General features: G+C 60.9%; 2 protein-coding genes across 3 annotated transcripts; one reads left to right on the forward strand and one right to left on the reverse strand.

Moving 5' to 3' along the window:
- The first annotated feature begins 55 nt into the window (after nucleotides 1-55).
- Nucleotides 56-6303, forward strand: LRWD1 (leucine rich repeats and WD repeat domain containing 1). 2 transcript variants are annotated; one of them, XM_079120123.1, is made up of 15 exons: nucleotides 56-189; nucleotides 660-894; nucleotides 977-1093; nucleotides 1393-1533; nucleotides 1719-1823; nucleotides 2321-2449; nucleotides 2526-2640; nucleotides 3043-3152; nucleotides 3290-3497; nucleotides 3924-3996; nucleotides 4097-4237; nucleotides 5267-5358; nucleotides 5517-5672; nucleotides 5750-5862; nucleotides 5976-6303. In XM_079120123.1, the coding sequence occupies exons 1-15, from the start codon at nucleotides 110-112 to the stop codon at nucleotides 6114-6116; spliced, it is 1956 nt and encodes a 651-aa protein (XP_078976249.1). In that variant the 5' UTR covers nucleotides 56-109; the 3' UTR covers nucleotides 6117-6303. The 2 variants fall into 2 exon arrangements, with proteins under 2 accessions (XP_078976249.1, XP_078976250.1); XM_079120124.1 differs by having other exon boundaries at nucleotides 977-1060.
- A 273-nt stretch (nucleotides 6304-6576) lies between these two features.
- Nucleotides 6577-10233, reverse strand: POLR2J (RNA polymerase II subunit J). Its single transcript, XM_079121838.1, has 4 exons — nucleotides 10088-10233; nucleotides 8637-8726; nucleotides 7384-7558; nucleotides 6577-6701 (listed from the first exon to the last, which is right to left on the reverse strand). Exons 1-4 carry the CDS (start codon nucleotides 10138-10140, stop codon nucleotides 6666-6668), a joined length of 354 nt encoding a protein of 117 aa, XP_078977964.1. The 5' UTR covers nucleotides 10141-10233; the 3' UTR covers nucleotides 6577-6665.
- Between the last annotated feature and the right edge of the window lie 1068 nt (nucleotides 10234-11301).

The following is an 11301-nucleotide window of genomic DNA, read 5'->3' on the forward strand; positions in this document are numbered from 1 at the left end:
CCACCTCCTGGGCTCGGCAACGGCGAGCACCAGTACCCGACGGCGGGCAGTCCGGGCTCTGCCGGACGCCGGGCGACCCAGCGGGCCAGCGCGGACGCGCCTGCTCGCCATGGGCCCCCTTACGGCGCGGCTGCTCATGCAGCGCGGGCGACCCAAGAGCGACCGGTTGGGGAAGATCCGGAGCCTGGAGTAAGAGCCGGGCGGGGGAGGCTGTGTCCGCGGGCGCGGGGTTCCGCAGCCCCCCGCCGCGGCTCGGGTCGCCCCGGGGGCGGGAAGAAAGGCCAGGACCCCTCCCCTCCCGCTGCCGGTCCGGGTCATCGTCCGCTTGCCCTGGCGGAGTCTCATCGCGCGCCAAACGTCTTGTTGAGGCGTGCGGGACCTATGCTGCCCTGCACGTGTGCCAGGTGGGCCCCGAGTGGCTTTACCCCTGCGGAGGGCAGAAAGGGCAGTGCGCCACCCGCAGAGATATTTAGAGAAAAGCACAGAGGAGCCCCCAGAGGAGCAGCAGCCCCCGGTTCTAAACTAGCTATAAGACTTTTTAAATTTCTGTGCATGCTCAAGAAATATCAGGTGAAACGCCTTCCGCGGTGGCCTGGCAGTGGGTGTGGGTGGGAGGCCTGCTGTTCCCTGAGCAGCCTTCCTGCTCTGCCTTCACGCAGCCTGTCAGGGCTGAAGCTGCTCTCTGAGCACCTGGACCCGAAGCTCCTGAGCCGCCTGAAGCAGCTGCAGGAGCTCGACCTCTCCAACAACCAGCTGGAGACGCTGCCAGCCAACCTGGGCCTGTCCCACCTGCGCATCCTCCGCTGTGCCAACAACCAGCTGGGGGATGTCACTGCCTTGTGCCAGTTCCCGCAGCTTGAGGAGCTTAGCCTGGAGGGCAACCCCTTCCTGACGGTAAGTGGGGTCCCCCACCAGTCCCATGTCCCTGGGTCAGGACTCTATGGGGCTCAGACTCCCCCATTCCTTCATCTCTCAGGTCAGTGACAACCTCAAAGTCTCCTTTCTCCTGCCCAAGCTACGTAAGGTCAATGGCAAGGATGCGTCTTCAACCTGCACTCAGGTGGAGAACCTGAACCGGGAACTGACCCACAGGGTAAAGGCAGTGAGAAGTATCAGGGTGTGCTTGAGGGCAGTGGGGGGCGTTGAGGGAGGTGCAGGGGCCCCTGGCCCTGACTACCTGACCTGCTGCTTCTGCCTTTGGGGGTCCTGCCCACCAGGTGTGCAGGCAGGGCACAGAGGGGCAGGCCAAGACCAACTGGGCCGTCCAGGTCCTGGCAAGTTTTCCTTAGCTTTGTGCTGCTGCACAAAGAGGCTCCCAGCAGAGGGTAGAGTTAAGGCATCTGTGACTGTGTTGAGAGAGGGGCCAGGCCTGGATCTGCTCCTCCCTACCAGGTCACAGCTCACTGGGAGAAGTTCATGGCTGCACTGGGCCCTGGAGAGGAGGCTGAGAAAGCACAGGCAGACTTCGTGAGGTCCGCCGTCAGGGATGTGCGCTATGGACCCGAATCCCTCCGCGAGTTCACCCAGTGGCGAGTACGTGCTCTCCCGCTGTGCTGGGGGTCAGCTTCCCTGGTTCTTACCACCCTGGAGGTCTCTGGCCATGAGGGCTGGGTGGCTACAGGGAGTGTGAGGCACAGCTTCTTCTGACCTGGTGTCTGGCAAAGGGCTAGGGGCATCCAGGACCATGCCCAGCTTCCTGAAGGCCTGGCCCTAACCAGGTGCGGATGATCTCTGAGGAGTTGGTAGCCTCCGGTGGGACCCAGGTGCATGAGGCAGACTTCCCAAAGAGGCCCCTGGAAACCACAGTTACCTACAAGCCAAGGGTGAGTGTGATTCCATGTGACTCCTGGGGCTCCAAGGAGCAGCCTTGACTGTTGCTGCCTGGGGAAGATGCTGGAAAGCAGGAGGTCCCTAACAGGAGCCTGCTCGTGCCCAAGCATGTTAGCTTTCTGTCAGTATGACAAACTGCCTGAGATAATCAGCTTACAGTGGGAAAAGGTTTGTTTAGGCCCACAGTTTCTTCAGTCCGTAGTCACTTGGTCTCATCACCATGGTCTGTGGCTGGCACATATGGTGGAGGAGCTCCATTCACCTCGTGATGGTCTGGAAGCAGGGAGGGAGGAAGGGACCAGGGGTCTGATGTCCCCTTCAGAGGCATGCCACCTGTGACCTAACTGCCTAACACTGGGTCCCACCTCCCAGTGGCATCACAGGAGTCTGAGCCCTTGCCTCCTGCACCCTCGAGCATGCAGTCCACCTGTGATGGGGTGGAAGGAAGCCCCAGGCAGGTGGACCCATGGTCACAAGGCCCCCTCCACAGGCCAGGCTGGTGGCCTTGAAACGGCCGGATGAGGTCCCACCCAACCTCCCCTCAACCAAGCGGGCTTGTACCTCCCCGTCCCCGTCGGCACAGATGGAGGGCGGCCCCGCAGGTCCTGCGGGCAGCCAGGTGAGCTGGCGAGGTGCAGGGAGGGTGTGTCGGGGAGCAGGAGCTGGGGCAGCCATGACCCCCTGTGCCCCCACAGCCTGCCCTGCAGCTGGAGCCCCTGCACTTCCTGCAGTGCCACAGCAGGAACAACAGCCCCCAGGACCTGAAGACCCAGCTGTGGGCCTGTGCCTTCGAGCCAGCCTGGGAGGAGGGTGCGTCTCAGGAGAGGGAGGCACAGGCCACCGGAGCAGAGCCACGCCGCGGCATTCTCAACGGGGACGTGGGGTTGCTGTCCTTGGATAGAGGGGGAATCAGGAGAGACGGCTTTTTAAAATTGTTGAGAGACTGGGCACGGTGGGGCAGGCCTGTAATCCCAGTGACTCTGGAGGCCGAGGCAGGAGGACTGCAAGTTCAAGACTAGCCTCAGTAATTTAGCAAGGCTTCGTCTCAAATAAGAGGGCCTGAGGACATGGCTCGTGGCAAAGTATCCTGGATTTAATCCCCAGTACCACCAAAAATAAAAACAAAGCAAAAGCAGCCCTCCAGGCTGGGAGGGGGCGTGGCAGGGAGGGGCTCTACAGAAGAAGTTTTCACTCCCTTGATCCTTGGAACAGGGCACTCGGGGGCCACCTCCCAGACTGTGGCCACGTGTGGCGGGGAGGCGGTTTGCGTGATAGACTGCCAGACGGGCATCGTGCTCCACAAGTACAAGGCGCCTGGTGAGGTGAGTGGCCGCCAGGCAGAGTGCTGGCATTGGAGGCCCACGCTCCAGCCCCAGCCCTCCTGGACCTTGTTCTCACGTGCCAGGCCTCACATCCCGCACCTCCACTGCTCAGTGACCATGTTCCTGTCCCTCCCCAGGAGTTCTTCTCAGTGGCCTGGACAGCCCTGATGGTGGTCACACAGGCAGGCCACAAGAAGCGCTGGAGCGTGCTGGCGGCTGCAGGCCTGCGGGGCCTGGTCCGGCTGCTGCACGTGCGGGCGGGTTTCTGCTGTGGAGTCATCCGGGCACACAAGAAGGCCATCGCCACCCTCTGCTTCAGTCCCACCCACGAGACCCACCTGTTCAGTAAGACCCTCTCCCTTCACCACAGGGATTCCCCACCTCCCAGTCCTGCTGCCCCATGGCCTCAGCGTCCCCTCCCTGGGATGGTGGGGAGTTCAGGTGGCTGCTGGGCCCCCTGGGCCTGAGTTCAGCTCTGGCTTTGACATGGCTTTATGGTCAACTGCCTGGGCTTTGGACCCCGATGCTATGCTCAGCCTGCTCTGTGGCCTTGGGGTTTCCTGGAAACCTGGGCCACTGGCCCTCCAGGTGTGGTGAACCCACACGGGTGGTGACTGAGCTGCACGAGACAGCTGCAGTGCTGGGTACAGAGCTCCTGGGACACGGGGCTGTGCCCTCGAGTCCCCGTCCAGCCACAGCCCCACTTCCTTCCCCAGAGGCTCGCGCAGGGCCTCCTCAGGGCTGCCTCTCCCCTTCCCACTCCCTCCTCAGCGGCCTCCTATGACAAGCGGATCATCCTCTGGAACATTGGGGTGCCCAACCATGACTATGAGTTCCAGGCCAGGTGAGGCTGCAGGTGGCCTGGGGGGGAGCAGTTGCCAGCAGGTAGACAGCAGGTGGACACCGGGCTCTGGGATTCATGCTCTCCCCTCACCTGCCGGCAGCCAGCTGCTCACACTGGACTCTGCCTCCATCCCCCTGCGCCTCTGCCCGGTCGCCTCCTGCCCGGATGCCTACCTGCTGGCTGGCTGTGAGGGCGGCTGCTGCTGCTGGGATGTGCGGCTGGACCAGCCCCAAAAGAGGAGGTAAGGCCAGCGGGGTGCCTGGAAAGCCAGGCCCAGAACTGGGTGCCCAGCATGCCCCTGCCCTGGGCAGCCTCAGGCTTCAGAGCCTCTCCCCACCACACTGACCAACTGATTTGAGCCCAGGTTCTGCTGCTCAGCCGTGTGACCTTCGTGTTAACATAAAGAGGAGACAGTGACATGCATCCCAGGGCCAGTGGAGGGCAAGGGAGATGGTGTCCAGGCTGGGAGGGGGCTCTGGGAATGCCATGTGGAGGTTTGTGGCTCATCAGTGTCACCGGAAAGCCCTAAGACAGTGCTCAGCATGGAGGTCCTGCTTAGGGGACACAGGCCACACAGAGGTGGCCAGCACCAGCGCCATGGAGGGTACTATCAGCTACAGATGAAGAGCAACGAGGGAGGGGAGCCCTCACAGGAGAGGCCAGGGCATCCTGCCAAGGTGACCTGTGGCAGGCAGCCTACAAGGGTCAGACAGGGGAGGGGAGGTTGCCTAGAGGGACCACATGTGCAGAGGGCCAGTGGAAGCCACGGCAGAGGGTGCGGTGTGTCCAGCCAGCTGCTAGTGGTGGCCGTGGGCTCCCCTGCCCTCGTCCAGCTGCCCTGCACACGGTGGGCCGCCGCCTCTTCCTCTGCCACATCTGCCTGTCCCACATCCTCAGATGGGTCTGTGCTTCCTTGTCCCCTCTGCACTCCTGTGGCTCTCACCTGTCCCTCATTAGGTGCTGGCTGGCCTCCACGGGACTGGGCAGGCACAGGGGTGCCCTGTCCTCGAGGTCAGAGCGGCCCTCACCCCAGGGCCTGGCATGTGACCTGAGACCTGCCCAGCTTGGCACCTGGGCCTGGAGGCTCAGCCACACCGCCCACCCCTCCAACCCCTGTGCCTCTGGGGGCCATGCCCTGTGGCCCAGGGCACATGACGCTGAACCCCTCCATGGCCAGGAGTGCAGTCTGGGCTCATCTTCCAGCCTCCCCCAGGCCAGGGCCCAGCTCTGTGCCTGTCAGGGGCAACCACCACCTCCTGCTGTCCCACAGGGCATGCGAGGTAGAGTTTGTCTTTGCCACCGGCTCCGAGGCATCTGGGCGGAGAGTGGACGGGCTGGCATTTGTGAATGAGGACATTGTGGGTGAGTGAACCCAGGTGGGCCAGCCCAGCCTCTGAGACCCATATGGGTCACTTGTCCCTGGGCCGGGGCTTAGGTCCAAGGGGTTCCGAGGCACCCCATGTGGGGAGCAGGAGGGTGGTGAGGGGCAGCTTGGGCATAAGTCTCCATTCTCCCCACAGCCTCCAAGGGGAGTGGCGTGGGCACCATCTGCCTGTGGAGCTGGAGCCAGACGTGGCTGGGCCGGGGCACCCGGTCCCCACTGGCTGTGGTGGTCCTGGCCCGGCTGCAGTGGTCGTCCACGGAGCTGGCCTACTTCTCGCTCAGCACCTGCCCCGGTGAGCCCACCCCCACCCCCTGCTTCTTGGAGCCCTGCCTCCCAGGTTCACTGAGGCCCCCACCTCTGTCCTGGCAGACAAGGGGATTGTGCTCTGTGGGGACGAGGAGGGCAGCGTGTGGATCTACGATGTCAGGCACATCCTGAAGCAGCCACCTCCACAGCTGGCAGCCCCGCAGGCCCCGGTGCAGGTATTGTCCCCACGGACACTACTGGCTGTACTTCTCCAGGCTGGGTCTGGCACAGTGTGTGGGACAGGGGTATCTGGGAAGCAGGAGCCCAGTCCTCTCTCTGGTTCCACCAGATCCTTAAATGGCCTCAGCCCTTGGCGCTTGGCCAGCCGGTGACCAAGACCATGGTGAACACTGTAGTGGCCAATGCTGCCTTGACCTACCTCACCGCTCTGACGGACTCCAACATCGTAGCCATCTGGAGGAGATGTTAGTGAGGCAGGAGCTCCTGCCTCTGCCACAGAGCAACGGGGACTCAGCTTAACTTATTTAGCTCGGGGCTAAGGTGGGTGTTTTTATCAATGAGTGTTTTTATTAAATCCTCTTATTATGGACACGAGGCCTGGGGCAGTGTTTGCAGTTATGCAGGCCAGCCTGGCCTCCCAGGCTTCCAGAGCAGATTGATGGGTGCACAGGTATCCTCAGCACTATCCAGCAGCCAGAGGCAGAAGTCATGGCCTTGTGGGTCAGTCCATCAAAATGTGGACCCAGTGTCTAAATAGGTTTCCTGCCTGACACTCTGCCTGCTGGGAAGTCACCTCTGCTACATCTGGGTCCTTTCCTGTCATACTTTATTAAGAAACTAAAATGATCTATGTACAGGACACCTCAGTGTCAGGGAAGGGGGTTCACGAGGAGAGCTGCCAGGAGCCACAGCTGGGCCTGGGCCTGGGCCTGGGCCTGGGCCTGACCACGGTCCTCTGCGATGCCTGGAGGGGAGGGGGGAGCTGGGCTCACGGGCGCAGCAGAGCACCCTCTGACCACTATTCAATCCCCTCTTGCTTGTCTTTGATGGCCACCTGGGGGAAAGGGAGAAAGCAGCCACTTAGCTGGAATGGCCAGGCTGCTGGAAACAGCCCTAGCAACCCCCGCCCAGGGTCCACCAAGAACTTGGGCCATGGCCCTTCTCCCAAACGCAGCCACAGGCTGTACCGCTCACAAAAGAATGAGTAGACGGCACCCCCAACTTTCCTGGGAGCTGGACAGCCAGCAGTAGGAGGGGACCTCAGCCAACCCTGCCTTCTGCTCTGCAGCCCACATGGGGAAGTGGCCCTGTCCAGTGGTCATAGACCTTGCAGAGATGGGGAGAACCCTCACATGCCTGGCTCTTTCCCTCTTTCTAAATTGTCCTGGACTCTGGTGTGACCCCCACCTCCAGCTGGTCTGAACTGCACCTAGACAAACGCCTGGAAACACAGGCCTTGCACCAGCTCAGACAGCAGCACCGAGGAGACGTGCAAGAGCAACTTCCAGTGGCAGTAGGTCCCCTGGGGCCATGAGACTGAAGGAGCCTAAGCAGCCTACCCACGGGGAGACAGCAGGCCTTAGTTCCACAGCCCTGGGTCAGATTTCCTGGTGGGGTGGTGGAAGTCCCTGCTCTGTCACTGCACTGCCCCTCACACCAGGTGCCTCCCAGGAAGTAGCCCTGGAGCACTCCTGCGTGTGGCCTACAAACTGCTCCACCAACACCAGCATCCTCACCCGGAAGCGCTCCTCCAGCAGGGAGAGCTCACTGATGAGGTCCGTGATGGCGTTGGTGAAGGCCTCCTGGGGGCTGTAGTCCGGGGTGGTCTGCACACGGATGATGATCTTGTGCTCCAAGGGGTGGGGGACTTTGTAGCCAGCAAACAGCACCTGTGGATCCTTCAGCAGCTGCCTGAAAAACAGGCAGATAGCATGAGGGAGGCAGAGCCTAGTGGCCTTTGGGCTCTGGCTGTGGCTTACCAGCTTTCTACTGAGGCATTTATTCTCACAAAAATCTTCACATAAGACACGCAAGATATCCCACGTGTGGACCTCTAACACCCTGCATCCATCAGGGTTTAAGGACCCTAGCTGGGAAATGGCTTACTGAAGTTTTTCTCACTGAAGTCAGGGACCTGGCCTTGCCAGCAAAGAGACCTCCCTAGACAGTAAATATCCAGCCAGGGGACCAGACACAGAAACCCACCCCTGGTCCACAGAGCACTGGAACAGCACACCATGCAGCACAGGAGGCCAGGTGCTGGCGGGGAACCAGTCCTTGCAGCCAGCCCACTCCACAAGGCTGCAGAGAAGTCACCCATGCGCACGGTTCTGCACCAGCAGAGCGCTCCTGGGCCAAGAGCGAGCACACTGGGAGGCAGCAGCAGACAGGCACCCTGCACTCTGGACCAGATGCTTACAGCTTCCAACATGCCAGATTGGGAAAGGCCTGGTTCCCCTTTCTCCTCCCCCCACCTGCCTCAGCATTGGGGGAAAGTGACAAGTCACTGGGCAGAAGTGACAGTCACATCCCTGACCACCCACCTCGCTGGGATGTCACTGGTATAGCCAATTTTGGGTGCCCATGGGGGGGCACTGGATAACCCTACACCACTTCTTCCAGGGCAGTTACATTCTCTGCCTTGTACAGCTTAGACTGTTCAGTGACCTCTGTCACTAAGGTCACTGTCACAAGTAGGGGTGGGGGGGTTGGAGCTAACAATGACCAGCTGTCAATGTTCATTAGCACGAAAGCAAGTAGCCCTGCTTTTCTGTGGCTTGCTACACCCTAGTCAGACAAATCCATACAGAAGTGGGCCTATGTGAGCACACCTGGTCGGCATCACGGTGGGGACAACGTTCTGGAACTGGGGCGTGCCGGAGCAAGATGAGGACTTCCTGTAGTTCAGAGACAAGGATCTCCTGGAACTTGTGCTTGGCCCCAAAAGCCCCATTAGACACCCCCTGAAGGCCTATGGCCTGGAACTTACGATTTAATGATGTTTCCTAGTGTGTGGTCTTCTTTGTTGATGGTGAACAAACAGGCATTGGGCACCTTGGTGTCCTTGTTAATGGTGATCCTAGAAAGAGGCGGAAGCAACAGTTGAGGACCAGAAGGCACCTCCTCCTCCCCGAGTCTAAACCCTGCCCTTCCAGGCAGCCCAGGTCCTGCCTCCTCTTGGGAACCTTCCTCCATCTGCTCATCCCATAAAAACCTCTCCGAGGTTGGGGGATGTGGCTGGGTGGTAGAGCCTTGCCTAGCACGTGCAAGGTCCTGGGTTCCATCCCCAGCAGTGCAAAAGCAAACATCCTCCCTGACTCATGACAGTAAGCCACCTAGTGAGTGACCCCTGTTTCAGCAGAAGGCTGGCCTACTCTGGATTGCCTTTTTTCCCTCCTTCCCCTGGAGCTGGGACTCCAACCCAGGGCCCGCACATGCTAGGGAAGGGCCCTACCACGAAGTCAATCCCCAGCCCCAGCTGCTCCTCCTCACTAAGGCAGCATTTCTCAGCCTCAAAATGGCAGACGTTTCAGACCATTCTTTTTTGCAGGGAGCTCTTCTGCACACTCTAAGGCATCCCTGGCCTCTACCCACTCGATGTCAGAAGCAGTCCCCCTGTGACAACCAAAAACGTTTCCAGACATTGCTCCTGGGGGGCAAAATGGTCCCCAGTCGAGAGTCTCTGCCTGAAGGGAGCCCCACACACCAGCCTCTTCAGAATGAGAGGGGGCTGACACACGCCTGGAACCCCAGCGACCCAGGAGGACTGCAAGTTCGAAGCCTGCCTGGGCGACAAAGCAAGACTTCCTCTCCAAACATGAAGGGCTGGGGACGCAGCTGCGGTAGAGTGCCCTGGGTTCAATCCCTGGTACCAAATGGACTAAGCGATTTGCACACATGACCTCGTGTGATCTCTAAGAGAACTCTATGACGGAACACAGCAGTAAGTCCACTTCCAAGGGGAGGAAGCGGGGCCTCGGGCAGACCAAGTCATTTGTCAGCGGAGGCTCCAGGAGCCAAGCCCGGCGGGCTGGTCGCCGGCCTCCAGCCTGCCAGCAATGGGCGGTCACTGCAGGCTCCACGCCGGCAATGCCACACGGATATGGGCTTCAGAGCCATCCCAGTGGCTGCCCCCACGGGAGGCTGAGGTGGCGGGTGGGCCGAGTCGGCCGCCAGGTCCCAAAGGAAAAGGGCTCCGGAGCCGGACTCTGGGCTCCACGACAGACCCGCGGGTTCCTGCGCGCCCGGTGCAAGTTACTGTTTCCCTACGCCTCGGTTTCCTCCTCGGAGAAGCGGTGCACTCGCCGCGGCCTCGCAGGGGGCCTTCAGTGGAACAAGCCCAAGTCCTGCGAGGGCTGCTCGCGCCCCCGGAGCCCCAGGCCCGCGGGGCCCGAGGACGTCGGGCGTTGCCCAGGAGCCCCGCCCGCCCCCTCCGCTTACTTCTTCTCGCCCTCGAAGAGCAAGAACGACTCGAAGGCCGGAGGAGCATTCATCCTAGCACCACAGCCGGGCCCAGACTCCAAGCGCCTGTGGCTGCTGCCGCCGCCAGCGCTTTATAACGCGACCTCTTCCGGGTCACGCCGGCGCGGCCGCCCCGCAGAGCTGGGCGCACTGCCCCCTGCCGGGCTGGAGGAGCTCGCGCAGGCACAGGCACGCCCGGGAGGCCGTGCGCTCTGCGCATGCGTCCCTCCAACGCGCTGAGGCCTCGCGCCTCCAGGTTTTCGACGCGTGCTCCGGGGCTGGGGGCACTGCTCTGGTGCTACCATGACATCTTGGTCCAGGCTAAGCGGGAATCCGAGATGTGCACCGCTCGACGCTCCGTGCCCCTTGATCTGGAGGGTGACAATGGAGCCATAGGGTAGGGGGCAGTGTGGCTGCCGGTACGGGCTGGGGTGCGTGGGCTCGAAGGCAGTCTCCTGGCTAAAGGATGTGTATACAGAAGCCCTCGGTCAGGTCTTCCAGTGCAGACTGCTGCAAGACCGCTGGCAGGGTTGTCACTGGCTTCTTGTTCGCAGGGACAGTTGCGGGAGGAGGCGGCAGGTGCACACAGACACAAGAACGAAAAGAGCCTGAGGGATAAGTGCATCATCCTCTAGCTGAATGGGTTAATTTTTTTGCCAGCTCCGTTTAGTATAAAGGCCCTACCTGAGCTGGTTGAAGCAACAGGGACTGGGGTCAGATGAGTGACTGAGCCCTAACAGCTTGGCAGCAGCCATGGAACCCCCACAGGAATCCTGAGCTGGCACCACTACTTCCGTTTTCCACTTGAGCCCTGGAGTGAGGAAATGTCACTCTGGGTGGTGTCAAATCCAGGAGGCAACGAACAGGACCTTAACTTTCCAGGCCAATTGGGTGGGGCCTCTGAGCGGTGAGGAGGAGAAGCCGGGGAGGGTAAGGATTCGTGGGCAGTCGCTAACATTTCATCTCAAAACGCACTGCTTCCCAAAAATGCTGCCTGAACGTGCTTCCCCTGCCACTTGTTCCTGTTGATGGTAACAGATCTTTTAAAGCAGTTCCCTCTGTTTGTTTGTTTGTTACTGGGGATTGAACCCAGGGGCACTGGACCACTGAGCCACACCCCCAGCCCTATTTTATATTTTACTTAGAGACAGGGTCTCACTGAGTTGCTTAGCACCTCACCTTTGCTGAGACTG

Source organism: Sciurus vulgaris, assembly GCF_902686455.1.
Source record: "Sciurus vulgaris genome assembly, chromosome: 18".
In the NCBI taxonomy this organism is placed as follows: Eukaryota; Metazoa; Chordata; class Mammalia; order Rodentia; family Sciuridae; genus Sciurus; species Sciurus vulgaris.